Source organism: Chelon labrosus (assembly GCF_963514085.1).
Source record: "Chelon labrosus genome assembly, chromosome: 21".
In the NCBI taxonomy this organism is placed as follows: Eukaryota; Metazoa; Chordata; class Actinopteri; order Mugiliformes; family Mugilidae; genus Chelon; species Chelon labrosus.
Window position 1 is genome coordinate 1,089,782 of NC_140354.1, and position 27,114 is coordinate 1,116,895.

General features: G+C 40.1%; 1 protein-coding gene across 1 annotated transcript; it reads left to right on the plus strand.

Annotated features, from left to right (window-relative positions):
* Window positions 1-26,065, plus strand: ttyh2l (tweety homolog 2, like; the record flags this gene model as incomplete). Its single annotated transcript, XM_084570593.1, has 14 exons — window positions 1-129; window positions 2,435-2,607; window positions 9,670-9,781; window positions 13,129-13,349; window positions 15,265-15,360; window positions 16,586-16,658; window positions 19,601-19,670; window positions 19,779-19,834; window positions 22,225-22,317; window positions 22,401-22,493; window positions 23,710-23,852; window positions 23,984-24,169; window positions 24,248-24,326; window positions 25,640-26,065. The coding sequence occupies 14 exons, from the start codon at window positions 1-3 to the stop codon at window positions 25,718-25,720; spliced, it is 1,605 nt and encodes a 534-aa protein (XP_084426719.1). The 3' UTR covers window positions 25,721-26,065.
* Between the last annotated feature and the right edge of the window lie 1,049 nt (window positions 26,066-27,114).

Here is a 27,114-nt window from a genome sequence, read left to right on the forward strand (position 1 = left end):
ATGGCCACCGCGAGGCTGGATTATGTTGCTCCATGGTGGACATACTGGCTGCACAATTTCCCTCACTTCAATTTCTTTTTCCAGTCGGTGGACAGCACTTTCAAACCAGAGGAGGCGAACTATCAGCAGGTTGGTCATGTATGCGTAAAAGCGCACGTGTCTGCAAAAGAACCTTTCCAGAAAAGCGTGTGCCGTTATGGACCACTTACTTTGGAAAACAGTTCTGAACATACTTAAAACCTGTGTAATTTACAGTTAAACAAAACACTTTCAGACTGACTGTGGTGTGCAGTGATGTCTTTCTTACTCTGAAATGCATTAGTGTAGATCCTTAAAATATTTCGTTCCAATATCAGGAAGTCACCCGTTCTATCCTGCCGTTATCACATGATAACACATGACCTGTATTAACCACTGTATTTTGATGGTAACAAAAAGGTTCAGCATTTATTGGCGGTATATTTCTTTGAATAATACACTTTTTTTATTTTTTTATTTTACCCTTTAATGTGATGTAACACTCTCATCTATTAAAGCCAACAGTATTTTATTGGACTCATGCAGTTTCCGGCTAAGTAAAAAGAACAAAAACAAAGCAATGACTTGTTATTCTTAAACCTTAAAACACGTTTCCTGTTGGAGCTGTTGTGTTTTCTCATTTCCACAAAGTGACATTTGAAATGTGAGAACCCCCATAGTAAATTTACATAGTCAGTGGGGTGAATGTAAATACCACGTTAAGGGGTGGTGATTGACAGTGGACCAGCATTGGGGATAAAATATGATAGCCTGACAAAAGCATATATATATATATATATATATATATATATATATATATTATATATTCTTTCAAATATTCTTTCTTTTAGCAAAAGGGGAAGAACAGCTGCAGACATTTTTCCCAAGGCTTGCTGCTTACTGTGTAATTAAATTAGACAGGCACACTTAAGCCTATTTTAAACAGCCCTTTGGAAAGATTAAAGACCACTAACAGTATGGTCAATGACCATGACATTGTAAATTTCTGTCCTTTCTGCCCTTTTTTCTCCCTCTCATGCAGCTGTCACCAATGTCATGGCGTTGCACCCAATAGAAGTCAGTGTGCCTGCATGTCTGATTACAAAACAATGGAGCGGAAAATTAAACGAGCAAGATGAACAAGCAGCATTGCGTGTATGAATAGCCTGAACTGAGTTTTAATGAAATAAAGAAATTCCACTCTGATTTAAAAACATCATGGACTCTACACACAACAAATCTTGGCTCATCAGTAATGTCCCCCAAAAACCAACAATTAATCATTACTGGATTAGGACGGTGCAAGTTAAGGTGAGGCAACTCAGCTGGCAAAATGTCTGTCTGTATGGTTGCATTGAAATTTCTTGGTTGGGCAAACTTGATCATTTTAGATTTTAGTTTGTAAATGTTACTGGTCTAGTGTTCATTACTGCACCCTCTTCCACTTTTAAGTCAGTCTGCCTCAGGTCGAATATCTTATGATCTCCTTTTAAACTACTAATTGCCTAAAATTGCCTCAAATGTTACTTGAAACATAAGTTTGAACAATGAAGGGCTTCATTGTGCAAATATAATATGCAGTATAATTTAATTCAGGGTTGGTGCCTTCCAAATAAAAGAATCAGTCGCTAACATTAAAGTTGACAGTTTGATGTCCTGAGGACTTGTGCAATAGTTTGCAAGTAAAATCAAAGTCATGCGTTCCTCTGGATTGTTTTTAAACTAACCAAGAGCTCAGTTGCAACCCTTCCTAGCAATGAGAAACACTCCAGTCTTGATACTTCTGTTCCACAGGCTGAACATGTAAAATTTCCAGAATAATCTGAAGTAAATAGAAGTACTTATTGCATTGTGTTTCATGTACAACATGTTCTGAAAACAAGTTATTTCAGCATATTTCCCTTCATCAATGCTCTTCTGTTTCTCTCCATCATCTAGGCCTGAGATATTTTGTACACTTAGAAATCACAAGACTAAATGAAAGCCATTGTGTCACATGATGCCCTCCCTCCCTCCCCCAAGCCACAGTCCAAGTTCTGCTCTGGCACACAGCAGAAAAAGCTGTGTTCTTTCTCTGTGAGCTGTTTTTGCCCCAAGACCACCTACATCTCTGTTGTCAGTCCTCTTTGCTGTCAACAGATAATGTTGATGCTATGGAGGAGATGGCTTCACACTAACCTCAGGCATATCTCCACACACGAGTGTTGTTTGATACGTGCGGGTTGTTTCCCCTCAGGCAGACAACATTTCAGTTGGTGGGGTCAGCTGGTCTGACGTCCTTTGACCTTATGAAGCAGCTCTTTGCCTCTTTACAGATATTCGTGTATACATTCCACTGAATGAAAAACCCTAAATCTACTTCAATTAAAAATGACTAACAGATTACACCTTTCTCCTGTTCACTCTTCTACCACAGTCTCTGGCATTTCTAGCCTGTGTTGGTGCAGTGGGTCTTGGTCTGAGCCTGCTCATTCTAGCAGTGTACCTGGTGTGCTTGTGCTGCTGCTGCAAAGACATAGATGAGGACACCAAAAGGCCGGACACCTGCTGTATCACCTGGGCTGCAGTTATTACAGGCCTCATCATATGGTGAGTTGAAACTGTAAACTGTTGACATTGTTTTTTTAAGTATAGCTAATGTTGGATTAGTAATGCGTTGCCTCCCATTACTAAAGCATGGGACTGCTGAACAAAACTGCTGAAGTTAAGTTCCAAGTCAAACGATTTGGATCTGCTGGGTGTTTGTTTTATGCAGACTTTTATGATACTGCCGGGATTGTTAGTTTCTTCAGATAAGGTAAGGTAAGATAATGTGCAGCTGTGCTGAACCTGTTTGTAACGCAAGGTTCAAGTATCTCTTCCAATGGTATTCGATAGTGTTTTTGGGATCAGTCATCTAATTGCTTTTGTAATGGGACTGCTACTTCCCATAGTTTAATGAACTGTACACCCCTGTAAAAACTGTAACTGTAAAACTCCTGGACTTCCTGTCCTCTGCCGTCAAATATAGTTGTACTTTTGCATATGAAAAAAATTGTCCTGGCAGAAATAAGAAGGAACAAATAGGTCCCTAGGATGCTTGATTGAATTTGCGTACAGATCCACTTAAACTTGTGACAGTGTTGGTCTTTAACTTTGTTAGATCTTGCAATCCATACCAACCCACAGCTACAGTACAGCACATGAAGCTGTTGTAATGCTAAGTGACGAGGCATGATGCTATTTAGCAAGGAAACTCTGGTATATCCGTACGTTCGTCTCTGCTCAGAAATCTCTCTGTGTAGAAGCTTGTTCACATGGTATTGAGTTCAGCAGATAAAGTTTCCCATACAGCATCCAATTAAATAATCTAGACATAAATGAGTATGAGATTGAAGAAGCTTTATAACACAGGTTAGATTTAAATTGAAGCTGCAGTAATTCTGGTCCTTCCACATATCATTTTAACAGCATTTTTCTTTTTTAATGTGCTTAATATTGATACACGTCCTGCTGTCCTGTTGTCTGTTCTTATTACAAGATAAGATAAGATAAGTTAGGACTTTATTTACCCCCCTAGGGAAATTAACATATTAGGGAACAACAGTGCAAAATACAAAAAATAGAATAAGGTAAGACAAGAGAATCCGTATAAAAGTAAATATATTAAGGTATAAAAAATATTTACATATTGCATCATGTTTAAGTAGCTAACCAAAAAGTTGAAAAAAAACCCAACTTGTGTTAATTGAGGGTTGAAGTGGTAAGGACGCTGAATATACTGTACATAAAGAGGAAATAAAACATTCATGAATATTATGAGTAAAGACAAACTCCAAAAGGAGTTGCACCAAGTATTGCACCAAAATGACATGAGGTGATGACAGATGATGATGACATGAGGTAATGACAGGGATGAGTTGGTATATACAGATGTATTATGTTCTTTGTACGTCCAAGAAAAGAAGCTCAGCAGCAGTGCTAAGAAATGCTGACGTTAAAGAGTCTGACTGCTGAAGGGACATTGGAGCTCCGGAAGCGTTCCTTCTTGCACAGTGGATGCAGCAGTCTCAGGCTGAAGGAGCTACCTAGTCCCAGCTGTCTCATACAGAGGGTGAGAGGGGTTGTTCTTGATGTTTGACAGTTTGGCAGACAACCTCCTCTCCCCCGCCTGCTCCACTGAGTCCAGAGGACAGCCCAGGATGGAGCTGGCCCTCTTGAATAGTTTGCCTAGTCTTTTTTCCCCCTGTCTCTGCCTTCGCCACACCAGCAGACCACAGCGTAAAAGGTGAAAACCCAGGTATTTATAGCCACCCACAATGTTGATGTCCAATCCCTGGATGTTCACCAGTGTGGTTTGTGTTGCCTTTCTTCAGAAGGCATGCCTTTACAGGCTGCACAAGTGTCAGTGTATGGGCAACGATCTGATCATCCAGGCAAAATCATACCCTGATAAACTCTATGCATAGTGGCTCCAGCACCATTTTGACACATACATTACTGAGAAAGTGCAAAGAAGCATACATTTCTATACACACACTTAGTGATAGTTTCTCTTCTAGTAACTTTACCAATTTTGAGGCCAGGACCATTGTCTCCATCTGAGACAACATGACCATTTCCATGACACAGTAAATCGGTGTAACCATTTGTAGTTAGTCTTGACATTGATGTGTTCATGGATAACAACCGTTGGCATGTTGAGCAGGGCTCTGAAAGATCCCCACTGACTAGCCCTGATGAAGGAGGTGGTTAATAAGTGATGGTCAGCAGTGTATAGTTGATATGGGAATTCCTTGTGAAAATGTAAGGAGCTGACCAGACTGCAGGTGCCACACCTTGTGGGTTTGTGGAGGTTAGCCTCTGTGTGTGTGGAAAATGTGTCTAAGTGAGAACATTGTGGACAATGAGGCCATAGAAGGGGTTGTATTAAAAATGTTTGTTATTGCTTTCTCACGATTGAGCAAGTTCTGAGCCTCCCATTGTGCTACTGACATAAGCTCCTTTTGTTAGGTAGGTGAGCTGGTGCACATAAAGTTACAGTGGCAGCAGCAGCTGCAGGGCGTTTCCTCTTGAATCAATACTTCCTTGGCTGTCGCAGACAGATGATCTGTGGTGCTCAGTGACAGTGTGGTCCAGACAACCCCAAATATGGGTGCATTCAGCAGCTCCTACCTGATTTGTTGGGGAAAAAAAACTTAGGGCCTGTTCAGACCTGACCAGATCTGATCGCAAGTGGCCAGCTTTAGGTACGTGTGTTCAGAACATTAACATGCGTCTCCAGATGTGATCTCAGTTTCACACTCTGAATGCAAATAAACCCTGGCATCATGTGAGGTGCAGTAAAATATTTTAAGAGCTACTGTCTCTAATGAATTTCTGCTGCTCTAGAACCAAGAACAGCTGTTTTATGTGTGTGTGTCATGACTTCGGCTCAGACCACCTATTGGATCTCGATCTCTCAAATGCGATCTCAATGCGTCCTGGGGGTGTTCACACCTGCATTTTACTTGATCTGATTGCCCAGATTGGATCTTCATGCAAGGTCTGAACAGGCCCTAAGACACACGGAGCCAGATATTAGGTCATTGTCTGTCAGGACATAAATCTATTCATCATGTAAGCTGTGGTGAAAGCCACAAGCCCCAAGCTTAGAGGCCACACAAGTGACAGCAGAGGATAGCAATGTAGTTTTGAGCTGCAGCAACCTGAACAACACACTGATGAAAATGACCAATGAAGAAAGCATAAAACTGGTCCCACGGCGTCAGTGTTCTGGGTGGGGAGGACAGAGAACTGGGAAGAGAACCTGAGTTAGAGGGAGCTGAGCTTTTTGGCCCGTGCAGATAGTTGAAGAGGTCCAGCTCAGCCTCTAATTAGGATTCACGTTACTCAGCCCAGCAGCAGTCATCTCTTCATCAATTAATCCTTCAGGGTGTATGTGTGTTGATGCAGTTCCTCTGTAGTCAAGTAAGCACAGAACTATGTAGCTGGCCGCCTACACAGTAAGCGTGTGAATAGCAGTGCGCCAACCCTCACAGTGGGGGTGAGGATCTGATGGGAAGATGTCAGGAAGCTGGCTCGCTTCTTCTCTTTAAGCATCACTGCTTGAATGAAGGAACTGGCTCAGAATTCAGGTCATGCTGATGTTATATGATGTCTGAACCCAGTTATGATAGCTGTTGGTGTGTTTAGCCTATAACTAAACAAAAGAGGAAGATATACAGTTCCTTGTACTACATGTCATTTAAAAAAGATCTATTTGTTCGTCATGATCACTCCATTCATGTTCAGTTTAATATTTAAGAACATAACAATTCAATTCAATTCAATTTTATTTATATAGCGTCAATAACAATACAAATCGTCTCAAGACGCTTTACAAAAACCCGGCCTGAAACCCCCAGAGCAAGCCTGAAGGCAACGGTGGCAAGGAAAAACTCCCTTTTAACAGGAAGAAACCTCGAGCAGAACCCAGCTCATATGGAGGGACCCATCTGCCTAAGGCCAGCCGGGTACAGACAGAAGAAAGAGAGAAGAGAACAGCAAAGAGAGAAGAGAAGAGAACAGCAAGATAAACATACATCTGTCATAGATACACATATCTGACTAAAGTGTACATGTGGAATCTTATGATACAAACTGATGATGTTACATGACAGTTTGAAAATGTAAGAGGAATCATAGGCAGGTTGGAGAATTGTTCATTCAGGTAGGAGTGATTTACCTTGTAGAACTCAAACAAAATGGATTTAAGAGCTGCTTTGCTTCTATCAATGATTATTCTTGGCCCCAGGAGAATGAATGGAGTAAGTTAAATAGAAAAAAATCTAATATTCCAAAAATCTATTATTCCTGTGTCAGTCTCTGTTAACTCAAATGCACTGTATTGTACATCGATGAGGCATAACGTTAAAGCCACTGACTAGTGAAATAACACTGACCATCTTTTGACAATTCAGTGTTCTGCTGGGAAACTTTTGGACCTGGCATTCATGTGGATGTTACTTAGACATGTACCACCCACCTAGACCAGACCAGGCACACAACCCAGACCCCATAGCAATGACACTCCTTAATGGCAGCAGCCATCCCCAGCAGCATGCAGCCTGACGCAGATACTCATACACAAAAAAACGGTTTAGGAACAACTAAAAAAACATGAAAAACAGTACAAGGGTGCTAGACACCACAGGACGCCATCAGAAGGCCCATGTCCATTCTCTGATGAGTCATAACTGTTTTAGAGGCACAAGGGAGACCTACACAATAATAGGAAGGTGGTCTTAATGTTATGCCGAATCAGTGTATATGCAATATGCTTGTTACCACAGAATACATTTACAGTATCTGCGCTTTCTTGTTCATATTTGAGCTGAACATGCTACATTTCATTTTTCTGTCATTGTGCAAATTCAGTATGAGATTTGCCCAATGTACAATGTACACCGTAAAAAAAATAATAATATAAGAAGGAATGTAAAGGTGCATTATTGCAATAGACGTTTGGTACAGTATTATGTAGTAATAGTTGTGCAAACACTCACTTCTGCATAGCAGTGTGTGTTTCAGTGACAATAATTAGTTATTGACAGTTCTGACAGGAGCCCTTAATGGACGAGCAGCTGCTATGCTGGTGAAATGTCACACACAGGCACGGTAAGATAAGATCAGCAGTACCTCGGAGGCTTGTTTTTTTCAGCATTCTCAGGAAACCATTTGAATGCTAAGGTACACTTGTTCGGTTGCCATCCTGTCTGTGAACAGATCTGTCCTTGGAGGAATAAAGACATTAAATATCCTGGAGTACACACACTGTATTCTTTTGTCCTATTCTCTATTGTGATAGTTTCTTTTGTCACCTGTAGCTGCTACAGAGAGCCTTTTCCACAGCCACAGAAAAGGCTAAAGTTTGCTTTGAGACTAAACTCCCTTATGTTGTCTTAACTAATGACTGGGACATTAGTAGGTCTTTATTGACATTGATGTGTCACTAGGTTGGCCACGGGGTTAATGAAGCGTTTAGACTCCATGTCACCATGTCAGCTGGAACACAGATGTCTTGAAAAGTGTGTTCCAGGATTGTTTAGTTTATTTAAACAGCTAAATGCATTAATTTTATCATCATATCCACGGAGTTTGATTCATAAAAATGTGTGTGTTTTGTTTGTGTGCTTATCTGTTTTTATCAAGCTGGATTAAACTGAGTGTGCCCCCAGTACCCCTAATTATAATCAAAAGGAACTTGCTCATTGGAAAACAAACAGGCGGTGGTATTTTAATTATATTTATGATAATTACAGCAGCAGAACCATTTTAATGTTGAATGCAATGTAAAATTACTCGGTCTGTCCAGTGTTTATTTTTGGCCCAGCAGGAGGTTCTATTTCCTTCCCTACTGATGTACTTGATATATCCGTTTGCTATTCTAGTACACAATAACCTTTTGTTTTCTCTTCTCGTAGATGCTAAAATTGCAACATAAGCAGATGAAAAGATAGGCTGAATGAAGGCTAGACAGCCACTGCTCCTTTATATGTGAACAATCTATGCAGAAGTAAATACCAGTTCTGTAAAATAGCTAAATGCATGTTCATGTTAAGATTATTACATGAAAGTTTAGGTCATTGAATGCTCATTATGCAACACGTAATTGTAAAATACATTCAAATGCCATATCAGTGTAATTACCTTCTACTTCCCTTTGTCTCACTGTGGTGGATGTGTGCCTGGTCAAATGTCTGCCTGACTGTTTGCTTGTGTGAGTTTTAGTTTTGAAGCACAGGCGGTATTAAAACTCCTCAGTGTATGAGTCATGGTGAGAGTAAACCAGTGCGTAGTTGTATATGTGTGTGCATGATGAATCCCAAAAACAACAACCCATACCTGATTTCATGCTGTAGCCCCTTCACCCAAAAAAAACCTCCAGCCAGTTGTGTGAAAATGACCTAAATGCAATCATGCATGGTGATATGATATCATTGCTCATGTTACTGTAGACTGTTGGCTGCAGGAGTACACTGGGTGTGGGGGGATAGGGCATTAATCCTTCTCTTTCCAGAGGCTCAGCCACAGTCTCAAAAGATTGCCCGAATGTGAGAAATGGGGATTCTGTGTATTCCACTTGGATACATTTTCAGATGTCAAAGAGAATTCTAATGTGGATATAACCATGAACTGTATGACAAAGTCAAACTCACTGTTAGAAATAGAGGTTTGGTGTGTTTACCTCAGAGGACAAGAGAGAGCAAAACTAAATAAGTTTTAAATAATTATAAAATGTATTTCTTTACCTTGTCTTTGGCCTAGTTCTAAAAACTAAATACTAAAGAGTTTTGTGTTAAGCTCTGCTTTTAATTGCACACCGAATCTAAAGTATACTTTGTTTTCATACACTCTTGTACACTGTCCTTTTTTTGTGAAGCGCTTTGTGTGTGATGCACGAATAAAAACTGAAGATTGTAAGCAGAATTGGACGAAAAGTATTCCGAGACGTGAAACATTAGGACGAATATAAAACGTTATTTTTTTTTTTTTTTTTGTCAAATGAAGAAGGACATTTCTTTATTTTAGTTTCCCTTTAATACAGTCCAAGCTCACGAAGCAGTGCGATGATACCCCACAAATTAATTGTGTTTATTACTTCACATTCTGAATCCCTACTTTTCACAGTTCTGCAGTCGGAGTGGGTTTCTATGGGAACAGCGAGGCCAACGATGGAGTGTACCAGCTGACCTACTCGCTCTACAATGCCAATCACACGTTAGGAGGCATCAACAATCTGGTGAGAGAAGCCTGCCAAGCTCTGCTCTACAATCTACAGTTGTAAAATTCAAATGTTGTAAAAACATCAAATGTGACTCTGGAACGTTTTTATTTATATTTTTTTAGTTATAGCTGGTTCCTAAAATGTGAACACTCATTTTCCTGTGAATGATTGCTTCCCCCGTGCTACTTATATGACCAGCAATGACGCTGTCATGGCTCGCTGTCTCACTTAACTTAGAGGAAACGCAGTTTCACATCTACATCTATTAATGGGGTGTGCATCTGTCTCAAAGCTGCACCTCACTGTAGGGGGTCTGTATCCACTTTTTAACACAGTGAAGGAATTGAGGTGACTGTTCTCTCCGGATTTGTAAATAGGGATTATTTCTGTACAACTCCTGACCTGCATTCATGGAAGTTATTTGGGAGGCTTAGAGGGGAGGAGGGTTAGGAATGAGGAACGAGAGCACAGGAGGAAGAACAAGGCCTTGTAAGAAGCAATAATCGCAATGAGCAAGAAGAGGATTAACTCCCATCTGCAGTGCATTAATGGATGTTAAGCCTTTCCTCTTCCCGGCTCACTTAGACTCATGATCTGTACTGTGCGCGAGTGTGTGTGTGTGCATAGCCATGTCAGTATCACACGTCCACTTAAAATGCTCAATGTGTGCATATTGTATCCATGTATGGACACAAACAGATTAGTGTTCATTGTTCAGTGTGTACTGAATAACACTGTACATGAGAGAAGAGAGAGCCGATTTAGATTCAGTGCCTCACACATTTATTAGTGTGATACAATAGTCTGAGTCATGATTTGCAGTCCTGTAAAAAAGACCAGTAGATCCATAAATGTTAAATGTTTATTATGTCAATTTAATGGACAACTTGGAACCTGTTCAGTCTAAATGAACTGATACATGCTGGAACAACAATGATACATGGCCTTGCATTAATATAGTGCTTTTCTTCCTATCGACAGTTAAAGCATTTTAAAGTCACAACGTCACATTTACCTGCTAGCTTACGGTTCAGTGTCTTGCTCTGGTCTGGTGCCCCAAATGAGGTTCAACTCTGAGTATCCTCCCTTCCTCTGAGGTATCATGCTATTGATTTGATCCTAGAGCAGGATTTACAGTATTCTATGACTGTGTGAGAAGCATATATGTTCCCGAGAGAAGCAGAGGATTTCTTACATCAATAATCATACCCTCTGTTATAAATTCCCCTTAGAGAGGGCTATTCTCTTCTATAAAGTTAAAGCTGCTTTAGTCTGTGTTTAGTCTTGAGATGGACACTAATTTCTCCATTACTGGTCTGCAAAATAATAAAAAACATTTATGTTTCTGTTAACTTGGCTTTAAAGTAATTGCTTCATTAATTTGCTTTAATTTGAAGCCTTGAAGACATTTCCTTTATTTTGTTTCACATACTGGATTAATATCAGACTAATCAAGTAGAGTAAATAGGAACAAGAGCAACTGAATCTTCATCAGGTTACCTGTTTGGCTTTCCTGACGGCTGTTTAAATGCCCTTCTTGTCATAAAACTCTACTAGGGATTATCATGAAATTCATAAGATTGATGAGGAGGACCAGTATCCCTTTGATGTTTGAGTGGGCTTCTAATTGCTTTGCGCATTCTGGGTTTCAGCCTTATTTTCAGTGTTCAGGTAGCAATATTATGGCTCCTCAATGCGGCAAGATCATAGATTGTATATAAATATGGACAATGTGTCGCTACTCCCTTACATGAGCCGAACTGACACTATTTTCCCGGGGATATTCGCGACGCCATCTTGCGAGTTTGGAGCCAGAGTCTGTGCAGCGCTGTCCGAGAGTGGAGCCACGAGGAGCCGCGTTATTGATGACCCGACCGCACCTCTGGCCAGACTCACTCATGTTTTCGCTTGATTAATACTGCACTCTGCTCTACCTCCACCAGTTACAAGGAAATGTTGGATTATACACTGTACTTATTTTTTACATTTTTGTTTTTCAACTTTCACCGGCCCACGGGACGCTTTGCGGAGTGGTTGGCATAGCAACTGGTAGTCGCCAATCTGTCAAATCCTGTTTCTATAGCGTCAAATAGCCTAACTATGACAGAAACCATCCTTGAAAAAAATTATTTGATGTGTATTTTAGTGTTTTAGTTTGGCCCAAGTCCCATCCACTAACACGGAGGGGGTGGAGGGTGGAGTTTATGACGTAGACACCAGGGGGAGCTCTACTTTGTCTTCACTTTTGAGGAGCTTCATCTTTATATGGGCAAGAAATAATGGATGAGAAGTAGCTCTTGCAGTAACATTTACCTCTTTTATTTTGAAAGTGAAAGCAACTTGTGATTCTTGGAACAAGTTCCCTTAAATGTCTCTCCTACTCTTTTTTTCTATGTATAACTGTAATTTATGCATTAAGTACAGTCCGGGCCAGTTGCTTGTAAAATCTGCATTTTGAGGACTGTTTCTAAAATCAGTTGTACTCATTTTACAGGCCTGTCCAATATGGAGAACCCTCCTTGTGACCCCCTTTCAGTAAAAGCTTTAATCCATTTAAAGGGAAAATGGGACAGTTCAGATTAGGGAAATGTGGATCACCCAGAGCAGCCAACTGATGGATCCCATTTCTCACAGTCAGGCAGGCTGGTGTGCAGATAAGATTTGAGGCGTTGTGTCAGGAACTGTGAGGGATGATGAACAAAGAGAGGAGGAGGGAGAGCTGTTTACTGGTAATCACATACTCTAGCCTGTGAGATTGCTAGAGAGGATGGGCATGTATCTTCGCCTCATCTCCACATGAACACTCTTTCTGGGGTGTTACTTACAAACCATTAGGAGTATCGACTCAATAAAATCTAATCGTGGGTTTTATTTTTAGAGAGAGAATTTCAGAGTGTCATGGAGACAGAGATACGTGTCTGTCTTCTTTGTGGTGCATTTCTATAGTATAAGAATAAACAGTCTCTTAGTAAGCTCTTGGGTGACATTAAAAAGTAATTAGTCATTTTAAATATGCATACTTTAATATAAGATGTGTAGATTAGGATCATGCTATGGTAGCCTTGATTCTCAGGTTGTCCCTGTCAACACTGGTGTACAGAACTAGCTTGTTTCTAGTTGTAGTAATGCTATGAAAGAGTAAAATATATTTACTCTATTCCATCATGTGTCCTCCCACTCCGTTCTCACTATCAAAGACCCTTGTGATAACAGGTCTCACTGGTACTGTTATCAGTATTACACTCTTAAACTGTTTATCTAACTAAAACACACGGTTGAGTTATCCTTTTCATGAGAGAATGCTCCTTTTTCAGCCTGTTTAATTCTGCCTCCACCCCATACCCTTGTTGTTTATTTTTTAGGTTGCAGGATCTCTGGGCAGTGTAGAAACTGGATTCAAACAGCACCTGGGACGACTTGATGAGATCTTTGCTGCGAGGTCTGACTACCTCCAAGCTCTGCGCTACATGCAGCTGATGGTCAACAATGTCATCCGTGAGCTGACGGCTTTGCCAGACATAAACAAAGCCAATGTTAACTTGGCAGCCATTGCAGACCAAACAGCCTTTATTGAGTATTACAGGTAGGTGGAGCCTGAACATCTCCCATGTGTTGGTGAGCATTATTTTATTTCATGTATATGGATGAAGTAAACATTAAAATGTGTAATATAAGTTATCCAGGGCAGACACAAATGGAGATGGGATTTTATTGATCCCTCCTCTGGAACACAAGCAGGAAAAGCAATTTTTCTCAGTTTGCTGCTTAAATTAAAGCTGCAATTGGGGTTATTTCCTATCTTGCATTTTGAGCTCTACTATTTATCGTCATCACAGAATTCTTTGCATGTGTATTAGACCATAAATTATCTCCTTACCTGCCGACTATTGCTCACGTTCATTGAAGTTATTATTTTGACATTCTCATTTTAAGATCTATTCTGTGAAAACGCATCAAGAGACCAAAAATTAAATTAGGTAAACACTGAAAAATAGCAAACCCAATATTCAGTTGTCTAAATTAATAAAATATCCAGTATTAACTTTAGAGGGGAATGCTAATTTTAGGGCATATTCCGATTTTTGTAGCTTGTTGTATTTTTGAACACATAACATTTCATCGTGCTGCCATCCCCTAAGGATTGCAGTAAATTTGAACGAAAAGGTGATAGATTTGTGTGAGTTAAGCGGGTACCAGGGCTTATCTGGATGCTTGTCTCTACAGATCATTTTACAAATTAAACTATTTTATGATACTCATCCCATGACTCCTATCATAGATATCATTGAGATCTGGTCGAAGCAAATTACAAAGTTCTCAAAGCCCTATTCTATTAGTTCCTCTGCCTGACTTCAGTTTAATTCCGCTGATAAAAAACATGTTCAAATGTATATGTTTGCCACATTTCACATATGATTAAAGCCAAAGAAACTTTTTTGACATGTACAGTATGAACATGTGGATGTTTTACAGCATGTGCAGCAAAATGGTTAAAAGCGCCACTTTATTTACTCGTTATGATGCACACTCTCTCTTAGTGTATCAGCTACGGTAATGAGTCCTTCTAAATATATTCCCAATATCAATTGAATGCCTACATATTCCCAAATGACATTGAATACTGTGTTCTTTTTGTTCTGACACCAGATCGTTTGGGCTCCTGTTGTCTGGCACCAGTCCCATGGGTCTTGATTGAATTTCATATCGCCACTGGTCTATAAACAGACTGCATCAGGGTTTTATTGATTAATAAGCAAATGGTACTGGGAATCCAGTGTTATTTGACCAAAGCAAACTACAAAAAAAAAGTATCATTATGTTTTCCTACATTAGATCATTATGTATTGTCCATGCCCTCAGAGAAACACATCTGCAGTACTTTTTAATGCAAGTAAAGAAAAGGGAAGTCTCCTGTATTTGCTGTATTTGCTCCATTTACATGCCTTCTTCTGTGAGCAAAAGAATACCTCTGGAGTGAATCATATTATCTGCTGACCTTGGTCCACATGTGTATCCATGTCTGTGCTGCACCACAGAGTCCACCACAGCCAGTCCATGTCCAAATATTGGGACTTGGGGCCTGATTGTATGACATCCTGCACATCTGTGTTTTTACCGTTGCTGTAATTTTACTATGCTGTCGGGACTTAAGAATGAGTCATAAGAATTCCCAAGTGTTTGGATGGCAAGAACACAGACCACTCACTTCAGGCTGTGTGCTGACCACTCCTTTGAAAGACATTTTCAAACGAATATGAAAATTTAATGTCTATGGATTTGTGGCGTTAAATTATTAAGCCAAGAAGCTGATACAAAAACCTGATACAGATGGGTGCTAACAAGGAGACAAGAATCTTGATATATGACACTCTCAGATCCGACACATTCAGTCCTGAGCATATGTTGTAACAGCACTTCCTGTGGCTTGTACATGTATGTGAAGTGAAACTGCATAATGTGCAGTTGTTATGCTGATCCTTCATTTTCCTGTCTTGTAGATGGTTGGCTTATCTGCTGTTGCTGATCCTGGATCTGGTAATCTGCTTGGCGATGTGCTTAGGGATGGCCAAACAGTCTCATTGTCTGCTTGTCACGTATGTAACATAAGTGTATATGAGCTGGGATTTGCTCTTCATAAGGGGGGCATTTTTTCGTCTTGTGGTACCTCTTTGTTCCCAATGGCATCTGCTCACAGACAGCAGACACAGGGGCCGGAGTCAGCCTTCTTGGCATCAAACAGGTCACTCCACATCAAAAATCATATCGTACCATCATGAAATAGCAGCATCAAAGGTATTGGTCCTCTTCCTCTGCTCAGTGATTGACCTTTTATTTCCACCTGCAGTTTAAGACGACCTTACTCTAGAATAGGCTCAACCACACTAATTGATTGAAGAAGTTTAAATTCCAAAGCTCTGAATGAAATAGAAGGACTCTGTGTTGTTTTCGTAAATTAGAGCCAGTAATTGAAACCAACACTGATGTCCGACAAGCAAATCCACAATCAGGACTTCCTATCTCGTTTGAACAATTTAGTGCTGTCTACACGGCACCGGTAGCAGATGATGCTCAGGATCGCTCCTCCCTCTCTGCTGCGTCTCACTAATGCCTATTGATCTCCTGAGTAGGATGAGTCTGCTCCCTTAACTAATTATAAAGTGCTCTCAGGCTACTTTATTGATGCTTTCAAGAACGTCCAAGGAGTGAGTCGAGAAGAGAAGCCCATTTCAGCCTCTTTACAACCATCAAGGGGGCGTTCTGTCTCTTTATACTCGGTTTATCCAACTTGTGCTCATAGGCCCTGTTCACTAAGAAATTGTGGATAATGGGTAATAATCTTTTGAGACAAAAGGTGTCTGATAAAACAAGAGGCTGACAAAGCTACATGCTGCTGAGCTACTGGCAGCAGTACACAGCAGCTGTTGGACGGTGACGGTTTGAAGTGGTGATAGCTATTAAATAATGACTGACAGAAGGTTTATCCAATTAAAATGCTGCTACTGGAATCCAGCTTAGAGAAATGACCTTAGAGTCCTTAGACTGCAAGTAGTATTGTATTTACTTGTAAGTTACTTGTAGTTGTGACTCTGTGAGGCCTTTACTGAACCATCTCTCTAAATCTCAAAAAGTTGTAGTGACTGATCTATAATGCAACATGAAAAAACAACTGCATTCAGTACAGGTTTTTTAAGATAATCTTGTTAAAACAGGCACTTGAAGCTCACTTGTACAAAGGTAAACTGACATATCTGATTTTCTTCATCTCTCTTAGTCTGCATCAACCCCACCTCTACAATAATATTTGTTGTTTTCCTTCAGGATCATGGTTTTTGTTGCACTGTCTTTGATCCTGAGCTGGGCTTCACTAGGCGGTGGCATTTCTGCAGCTGTGGTGAGTAACTGTGTGCATTTTTTAAATCTATTTTTCTTTAAAATCCTGTCACATTGAAATGAAAGGAAAAGAATATCAGACACACTCAGGCAAGAAACACCACAGCCCCACATTGACAGCTTGTGGGGCTGTGGTGTTTCTTGCCTGCTGCTTAAAACATGTCTGTTTCTGTTGAGTTTACAGTAGGCTCTTTTCTGAGGTCAGACATCCTTAGGCTTGGGTTCCTCAGCAATTATCCCCACAATAAAAACAAAGATGAAGATGTTTGTATCTTTAATTGCTCGCTGTGTTGTTGTGCACCGTTTCATTTCTCTGTCAGGCCTCCTTGTTTGTGTTAGACATGCCGTAAAGCTGATTCCACATCCCTAGTCTTAGGGCCTGCTGCCTGTTGCCTTGCATTAAGATCTGATCGTGTAAAAGATAGGTGTGAACACCTCCAAGACACTTTGAGATCGCAGCTGAGAGATCCAATCTCTGACCACAGTTGGAGGTGGACATGTGTCCACATGCGTCCCCATTCTTTTGGTAGTGTGAACGCCATGTGTCCTGAGTCGCATTACAGACCGCCTATACTCAACAGGGGTGCCCCTGCATCAGCTGAGTTTTGCCTTTTTCATTCAGAAAAAAACACACAACTGCTAGTATAGATGACAGCCTTTTAAAATATTCTAACCTTGTAGCTGTAAACTATCTATAATATAAAAAACTGTAAGTAAGAATTTACAAATGAAAGTGTTTAATATGAGTACCAGAGTGTGTTTTTTATTGATGCAATTATGATGAAGTATATGGAGCCTTGCGTAGTGAAGTTGACAGAGACCGGATCTGGAGATGGATTTGGAGTAACATGTTAATGCCAGGTCTGAAGACACGTACCTAGAGCTGGTCACTTGTGATCAGATTGCCCAGATCGGATCTTCATGCAAGGTCTAGCAGGTTCCTCAGCAGTTGTCCCTACAAAAAAAACACACAAAAACAAAGACCTTTCTAGCTTTTAATACTAGCTCTGGTTTTTAAATTTCCTCTGTCGTTGTGCACAGTTTTATTTTTCTGTCAGGCCTCCTTGTTTGTGACAGATTGTTTTCTGTTCTTACATGTACATCATGTGTTCAGCGCCTGTGGGCTTAGTGTGTTTAATGGTATTTGTATTAAGGGTGCTGTCTGGGGTGAAAAAATAACCCCTTGCTTCCAGTCCTCCATCCCTCATGTCCACTTTATCCTTCATTTGATCTCGCTGCCTGTCGTACAGAAACCTCACTATATAATGTGGAATTATCCCACAGGATTTGACATCTGGACAGCTGTTTTAAATTGAGCCGGGGGCGAGACAGATGGGGCAGTAGCTGATTTTAACCTGAAGTTAACTGCACTGGTGTGAATTGCAGGCATCTGCTGTGTTTCTTGGTGAGATTGCCTGCAGCTGTAAAGCCAAATGACCAATTTCTTGGACAGTGCCTATGGCTTAGCTCAGCTCATTATACCGTAGCTGAACATGAGCCTACACTGAAACCCCTGACCTTACAGGCCAGGCCCAATCCGGAATAGTTGAGTAAAGCTTGTGTGTGTGTATATTGCTCACTGTCGGACCGTTACATCTCAGGTGAGCTGAGGTCAACTTGCTCAATAACTGTCCCTGACTGGTTATTACTAGATAGGCTAGTCCTCTTCCCAAAGTTGTTTATTAAAGAACATGGTTTGTGAAGTGGAATGTGGGGCAGTATTCAAAACTGGTGCACTTTCTGCACTTTCACATCCTTATTAAAAAAACTACATGTGCAAAAACAGGATGCCTTTTGAAAGGAAAGTAGAGGAGGGTGCTGTCCTAGAAAATACCGTATACATATTTGATGAGACCGAGCAAAAGACAAAATTTCCCGGCTAGTATAATGTCAGAGATTTCTTTCTTGATCATCACTTCCTTTGAGCTGTGCTCGACAGTGACAGGCTGCGGAAAGATGCTTCTTCTTCTTCTTCTTACCACGATAAAAGCAGTGGATATAGGAATGGGACTTTATGAAACTTAGATTTTTCACAGCAGTTCTATTGATGTATCAATTTTAACACTGCGAAATATTCCGTTTATTTGTTATTAGCCTTTTACAATAGTCACGTTTTTGTGTTCTTGTAAGGTGGCCAAGAGAGCTCAACGCAATGCAACTCAAGAAAACGCTTGTAAATGCGCAAAAAATAGCGAATTAAAATAAATTTGACAACATATGCGCTACAAATTCTCACAACAATGCAACAAATACAGAAACGTGATGCGAGTAGTTCAAATAGATGGGGGACTCCAAAGAGAGATGAACCTGGCTGGGACACTCTTGTTGTTCAAAGCTTTATGTCTTCGGGAGTTGTTGATGTTTCCTACCTATTAGTGGTGTTGGAAACCAGCTAATTTTTAACAGATCAGATTCTGCTTTTTGCTTATTTTTAGCTTGTCAGTTCAACTTATCTGACAACATACGCAATTCATTTGCAGATCACCAGTATTAATAATATAAAAATATGATTTCCACCCTTTAATCCTATGTATTTGCAACCTAATACAGTGCTTCGGCATATGGTTGTGTTGTGAGTATTTACATTTCATGTGTTTTCATTTTGTCAATTGGCATGTGTTTGCTTAACTAACAGTGTGTTGAACTCTCTCAGCCACCACATTCTTGTGGCTAAAGAGATTGAAAACTCATTGATTCATTCATGGTTTATTGCTTGTAGCCTACATCTGCTGAGATGTGTGTCCATTTTCTGTAAAGGGGTGATTAAAATGTTGTAAGACTAATTATTTATTTTAATGACCACTTATCAATAACTTCTCAGTGTTTAGCTCAGTTACTGCACAAGTATTTGGATCTGGTTCATGACTTAAATAAATACCACAGTCATTTTGGTCTTGCATAGTTGGAAGATTACCATTTATTTTTGTTGTTGTTTTCTTACAGGGCACTAGTGACTTCTGTGTTGCTCCAGACAAATATATTGTTAACCAAACCAAGGATTTCGTCAGTGCAGGTAAATTATCGATACAAAAATCGATATCGATATTGCACAGGCAGCAGCTCCCTCTCTTTCTGAATGTTCTGACACAACGCTAATCTTCTTGTTTCTTCCACCTTGCAGATGTTGCACACTATTATTTGTTCTGCAGTCCTAATCTACCAAACCCCTTCCAAGAGGTAATTTTCTTCACATAAATTCAGTAGTCCATCCAAGTGGTGCTGATTCATTTCAGTATTTAATCTATCTCACACCGATCGCATTGTGTAGGTCTCCCTTGTGCCTGACTCATCAGAGAATGGACATGGGCTTTCTGAGGGTGTTCTGTGCTGTCTGGCAACAGCGTGTTGTTAGTGGGGGCCTTTGGATCCTATGGCTTGAGGGGAGGGTCCTCTGTGGATCATCCCACAGATAATTGATCAGTTTGGGATCTAGAGAATTCGGAGGCCAGGTCAACACCTTGTGCTGTTCTTCGTGTTTTTTGAGTTGTTCCTATAGCATTTGTGTGTGTGTGTCTGTGTCAGGCTGCATCCTGCAGGGGATGGCTGCTGTCATCAAGGAGTGTCATTGCTATGGGGTGGGGGTGCCTGGTCTGGTCTAGGTGGATGGTACATGTCTAAGTAACACCCACATGAATGTCAGGTCCAAATGTTTCCCAATAGAACATTGAATTGTCACAAGATGGTCAATTTTATTCATTTTTCCTGTCAGAGGTTTTAATGTTGTGGCTGATCGGTGACACGGTGAATCTGATTGAAATGCAGATTAATTTAAATGACCCAAAACAACTACAGAAATGACACAGATCACACAATGACACCAAAAACTACTGCTGTTCAGATCTATTTTTAAGATGACCACACAATTACTTTTAAGATGAGGAGGGGTGTGCGTCCCACATTTTGTGAACTATATTTGTATAGTTCCACAAGCGAGTTTCTAGGAGTGCTACTTGGGTGTTCCTCTGTTATATTGTATTCCTTTGGTGCTCTTCAGCGTGGAGATCAAAAAATGTTTCCCAAATAAATTAATTCTGAGGCACTCACAAGGAATATAAATTAAAAAGCCTTTATTTAAACTTGGCTATCCATTAAAAATGCCAACATGTTTCGGCCTCTGTGGCCTTCTTCAGGGCAAATTCAAAATGGCAGTCTGTAGACTGCATGCTGTATATCTGCATGTGGTCACATGACCTAGAAGCACAGGTGCTCATCTGCCCAGGTGTCGCCTGTCAGAGAGCAATTACAACAAGTTGCTTTAAATAAGACAAGTCACATTTTCAATATTTTACCACTTCTCACATCAAGATAGTTTAAAATATCAATATAAATAGATACATATTGCAACAAGTTACTTTACCAAAGACAAATTACAGAAAAAGGTTACATTGTGGAAAAGGTTTAAATTCATTTCATGATCTGATAAATATGTGCAATAACACATTCCACATCACAATACACTTTGAAATATCAATATACTGTAGATAGATACATGTAGCAAAACATTGATATGTGCATATAGTCATTTACAAAAACGGAGACAGATCCAATTCTAAGTTTAGGCCAGGGTATTGATTAGCTTTTAGAGTATAAATCCAAAAGGATTCTCTCTGCAACAGTTTTTTTAGTCTATCCCCCCCTCTTGGTGATATTTTAACATGTTCTATCCCAAAGATTTTTAGAGTGTCGCTACTTCCATGGTTCGCCTCTTTGTAATGTAGAGCTATAGGGTATTGGTGGTTGCTTGTTCTTGGATAGTTGCTTGGATAGAACATGTTAAAATATCACCAAGAGGGGGGGATAGACTAAAAAAACTGTTGCAGAGAGAATCCTTTTGGATTTATACTCTAAAAGCTAATCAATACCCTGGCCTAAACTTAGAATTGGATCTGTCTCCGTTTTTGTAAATGACTATATGCACATATCAATGTTTTGCTACATGTATCTATCTACAGTATATTGATATTTCAAAGTGTATTGTGATGTGGAATGTGTTATTGCACATATTTATCAGATCATGAAATGAATTTAAACCTTTTCCACAATGTAACCTTTTTCTGTAATTTGTCTTTGGTAAAGTAACTTGTTGCAATATGTATCTATTTATATTGATATTTTAAACTATCTTGATGTGAGAAGTGGTAAAATAGTGGTTCAGAATCCGAATGACATCATGACTTTGACTTTGAAGATAAATCCATGACCAGTAATTATTAAAACCCACGTGCTTAATCACAGTACGCATTTATGGATTAAACTGATGATTGTTAAGTAGGTATAGATGGTAGTTTCTCTGATGCCCTAAAAATATTGCCCCTTTGTGTGTGCTTGGTATTGGTAGCATTAACAGGAGGAGGAACAGTGGTGGGTGAAATGCTTACTGGTAAAGGATAATCTGGGCCTGTCTGTCTGGAAAGAAATGTATCCACTGTTAAGCGCATTATTAATCCAGATTAACACCAAATTGCTTGTTGACATACCGCTCCCAGACAACACTCTTAATAAGATCCTCTCATTGTTTGTGATGGATGTCTCTGCGTATGGTCTGGCGGGTGATTGTGTTTTCACAGTCTTTGACTACCTGCCAGCGTTCTCTGACCACCATGCAGATCCAGATACAGGGCTTGCTGAGGTTCTCTTTGCCTATCTTCCCCTCTGCTGAGGTAAGTGGCTGGGTGACAGCATATTACACCGAGCTGTGTAAAGGTGTATATCATTCACTCCATTTTCAAACGTTATTATACAGAGAGACCTTTTGGGAATCCAGCGACTGTTAAACTCCACTGAGTTCAGTGTACACCAGCTAACAGCCTTCCTGGACTGCCGTGGGCTACATAAGGTAAGGTCAGATTCTGACCGGGATACCTTTTAATATGGCCTCTTTGTAGCATAGTTCAAAACCACTTAAAGGACCAACTTGACTTCTTTTCAACATTTTCATACACACACATATGTGCAATATGTACAAACTCAAGCTTTTGAGAAATTACTTTGTCCGTGTTTGATCCTGTAATGAAATGAAGAAGATTTCTCTGCACTGAAGTAAGTCATCCTTGTCGCTGTGATTGCCACATAAGAAGATAAGTGTCTTTCGGATAGCCTCCCTTTGATAGTGATAGTACAACTACTAACTGCATAGAGAAATGCAGAGGGTAGAGCAGTGGTTGGCGCTGCCAGCATACCATGGAGAGGGTTTCCGGCTAGACACGCAGCCAAGGATGAATCTTCATCAACTCAAAACACGACTTCCAGAGCAAAGAAAAGAAAATGTGATGAGGCATATGTCGCCCTCGGTTTCACCAGTACAACGGCGGGTAACGAGGAGAGACCACAGTGTGTTGCGTGTCTAAAAATATACAGTATGCTTCTGACAGTTTGGAACCGAACAAGTTAAGACGCACTTGGAGATGGCACATCCGGAGCATAAGCACAAGCCAGATGATTTCTTCAGAAATCCAAAGTATTTTCAACTACAAAGGGGGGCCTTGCAGAAAAACTTGGGGTAGATGGTTGTGGGTCCAAGCTTTGGCTGAAAGCTCACAGTCTCAGTTGGATTGTACATTGGTGGATAGGTAGGGGAGAGTGTATTCCCAAAATATACTACAGTATTTAACTTAAAAGTCAGAATGCTCTAATTCACTTAAGGTTACTCAGTACCTCAATAACAGTTACCACAACAGTTACAACACGCATGCCAGAGACATTTGTAGACTGTTGTGTCAAAGAATAACTTACAATATAACAAGCAAAGAAACCATCTGGAAAATGCATTCTCTGTTATCATAGCTGAATGAAGGTTGCTCCTTACATGAGTGTCTGCATTTTGGCATCTCTGCCTGGTGTTCTTTTAAATTCCTTGTACCACCAGCAATCCTAGGACACCTTATCTCTCTTAGACACATGCTGCCTGAAAACTGACTGACTCCTGTTGCCTTTGACTTTGAGAGTCGATCATATATAAGCATTTTTGTAAGGGTACATCAGTATTGCAATGTCATGTTTTTCTCTAAGCCTCAAATGGTTGTTTCATACACATATCTGTGTCCATTCTCTAGGACTACCTGGATGCCCTCATGGGTGTGTGCTATGATGGAGTGGAAGGGCTCCTCTACCTCTCTTTGTTTTCTGTTCTGGCTGCCTGTGCACTCTCTGCCATGCTGTGTGCAATTTTCCGAGTGTGGACACTAATAGGCAGCAGGTCAGTTCAAAGCGACCCCCTTACCCCATTACATACTGTACAACAGTGCACTCCTTGGAAAGTGCTAACGGAAGCACTCTCTCTGTTTCTGTCTTTCTGTCTGTGTGTGTGGGTGGACAACTTTGATCCAGGGAAAAAGAGTACGACGACATAGATGAGGAGGACCCATTCAACCCCCAAGCGCGGCAGATATCCTATAACCCCAGAAGGTCTAACACACATAGTTTCTGTAGCTTTACCAGCAGCCTTGGAAGCCAAGCCAGCCTTCATCCACCTCCTCAGTCTGCCTCTAATGTCATGCCACCCCCAGAATACATGTAAGATCAGTAGCATTCCATGGCATTTTTGTATTTGTGTGTTTCATCTCTAACGATCTCTTTCCCTTTGCGTCACAGGAATCAGTCTATGCTGTTCGGAGGGACCCCTCGATATGAGAACGTTCCACTGATAGGGAGAGGATCCCCGCCTCCCTCGGTGCGTTGGCCCTATGGGCCTCTAGTGTCCTTAGTGTGATGGCGGTGATGGCACTAATGACTGCTGCAGCACTAACAGGAAACATTCAACATGAGCATATGGTTATACACTGTACACAGACTCACACTGTCAACACTGACTAACAAGAGCTGTGTTGCTCTGCAAGTGATGGAAGACTGATCCCTGCTGGCCATTGACTGAAGTGCATTCATTTGAGCCCAGTCTCGTCTCTGTAGACTATCTCTCAGTTCTGAACAAACCCCTTTATCTTTTCCATCAGTGCATTTCTGGTTATTATACTGTCAAACAGTGGTTTGGCTCACATTAAAGAGAGTGATGCTAAATAAAGACAATATTCCCTTCTCACCCTCACATCAGGTGTCTACTTCTGATCTCTTAGTTCATTAGTGTGTGCTGCGCGAAAGTTTGATAATAGTAAACAGACAGAATACTGGTAAATCCACAAGTTTCTGTTGTTATTTTTTTCTTTTTTTCTTATTTTTCTCATGATTTCTGCTTGCGTGGCTGACTCAGTGCTTGCCACAGCATAGTGATGACTTAAAACACCTTTTAAGGAGAAAGAGACTGTCGACCATTGTTTAAAAATTTACTTCGCCTCTGCCAGACACATTTTTATCTGGGTCATGTGTTCTTTACCTATTCAAGTAATGGAGATACTTAAAACTTTGGAAAATGTGTTTGTAGAATACTGCATACTACAAGGAGCTACACAGAGAAAAATGTTGTTTTCTTGAGAATCAGCTTTTCAATGCATTTTTCTCATGTTTATGTGTAAGCGTTTTTCCTATAAGTTGTCTAAATGCTGGTTGTTAGCTATTGTTTTGTAACTTACCCTCTCTTTTTTCTTTTTACCTTATTTGACTAAGACTTTTAATAACCGTAAGTTGTCTGTTAACTTATTTGTCACTAATTTGTTTTAATTTATTTTCATTCCACTCCTTTCCTCTGTAACAATGTTTGCTATGCAGAGTGTTTTAACCTATAACCCAGAGAACCTCTTTAAGCTCCATACAGTACCTCAGCTTTGGCTTTCTGGCATTGTTTTACCCACAGACTGTATTACCTGTGAGTGTGACCTTTATTTATGCCCTCCATATTCTCCTCCCTGCTTTTTAACGCTGCACGACACTCAAGTACCATCCCTCGTACCACAACCTGCTGATAAATGAGCAGCTCATTATCAAAGGAGCTTTCTATAGATTTAGATTTCCATTCTCGTGAAATTATTGAGAGACTGTTGGTTAAATGCAAATGTGCTAAATTGTGTTTTTCATTTGATTTTTTTTCTGCAGTATTCACCCAGTATGCGGACCGCCTATCTGTCTATGACTGAGGCCCAGATCCGACACTTCGGGACTGACTTCCAGGTGTAGCCTGAAGACTGAACACTTCTTCTGTCTGAGACGTTGTGCTCCTTCCAAGAATGTTGTCTGCATGGCATAATCCTGTTCACAAGAGTGACAGCCCACTGTCCCAATTTGAGGCATTAAAGCAGGCCATATGAGGAAGTTGCCTCAACAACACCTCAGTGCAGAAAGGCCTGCATGCAGTTTGGAACAGAGCAGAGCTGTATAGGTTTATCTCAAGACTGTTATTGTCATGATTTACAAGACTACTCTTGCACAAATATGAGCCTGTGGCTGAATATGAGTATGTATACAACTGTATCATGACAGATTTTTCTTTCTATATCCCTTGAGTTAGAAGAAATTTAGTATTTTCATTTTGTGGCATATTTGTAATTTCATGAATGAAATGAAACACCATCTTTTAATCTTTTCTAAATATTTAATATTTTAATGAAAACTATACCAAATATTGTGGATCTGCATTTAACAGCCAAATATGCATTCAAGGATGAGAGGATATGAGTTTATAGTTATGTAATGTCTGCAGAGACAATTTTGCTAAACAAAAAATGTAATGGATTTTAACGTCCGGGATTTATAACCAACTGCAAGAAAGACGAATAAAATGTAAATATGATGTCTAATTATATTTCATTTTGTAATATAACTTGTAATACCCAGTGTCGCTATTCTCAATCATATGGTAGGACATGAACTGAATGCACAAGAAAATGGCTCTCAGATCCATCCAAGTACCTTGTGAAAGAGAAACCTGTCTTGTACAATGTTGGAAAATTTGTCTGTATGCTGTTTTCTATGTCTGGTCATATATCTAACTGTTAGGTAAATGCTGTATTTAGACTTGTTTTTTAGACTCTTTTACCTACACTGTTATAGCCAAGAGTGAGCTTCAGTAATTATATTAAGGGATTTGGTGTGACCTGGTGTGAAGATGTTACATGGGGCAATATCCTGAGTTTCTGCCGTATGTCATAAGAGACAAATGACCCGGAGAAATTATGGAACTACTCCATAGGGCACCTCACAGTGGTTAAGAACTTAACGAGATGCTTTTCAGTGATATGCAGTCATCTTGAATCAGCACTCACAATGAGCAGGTTTGGTTATGTTGTGAAAAGTGGTGAACACTGCTTAAATTAAGGTTAAAAGGCAGTGTCTTTTTTCTGTTGAAAGTCTCATGACTATTTTCCTTCTGATCACAATAAAATTGTTCTTCACAATACAACAGTTGTTTCCCTTTCGACCACCTTGGAAGTAGGCAAATGTGTGCCAGAGATCCAATCTGCTGCGCTTCTTACCACAACCATGTGTCACTGATGGGTGTAATCGGAGGTGTTACATATTCAACTGTGATGATATATTGTTCTGGAGTACTTATACAGTACATCTCTGTAATG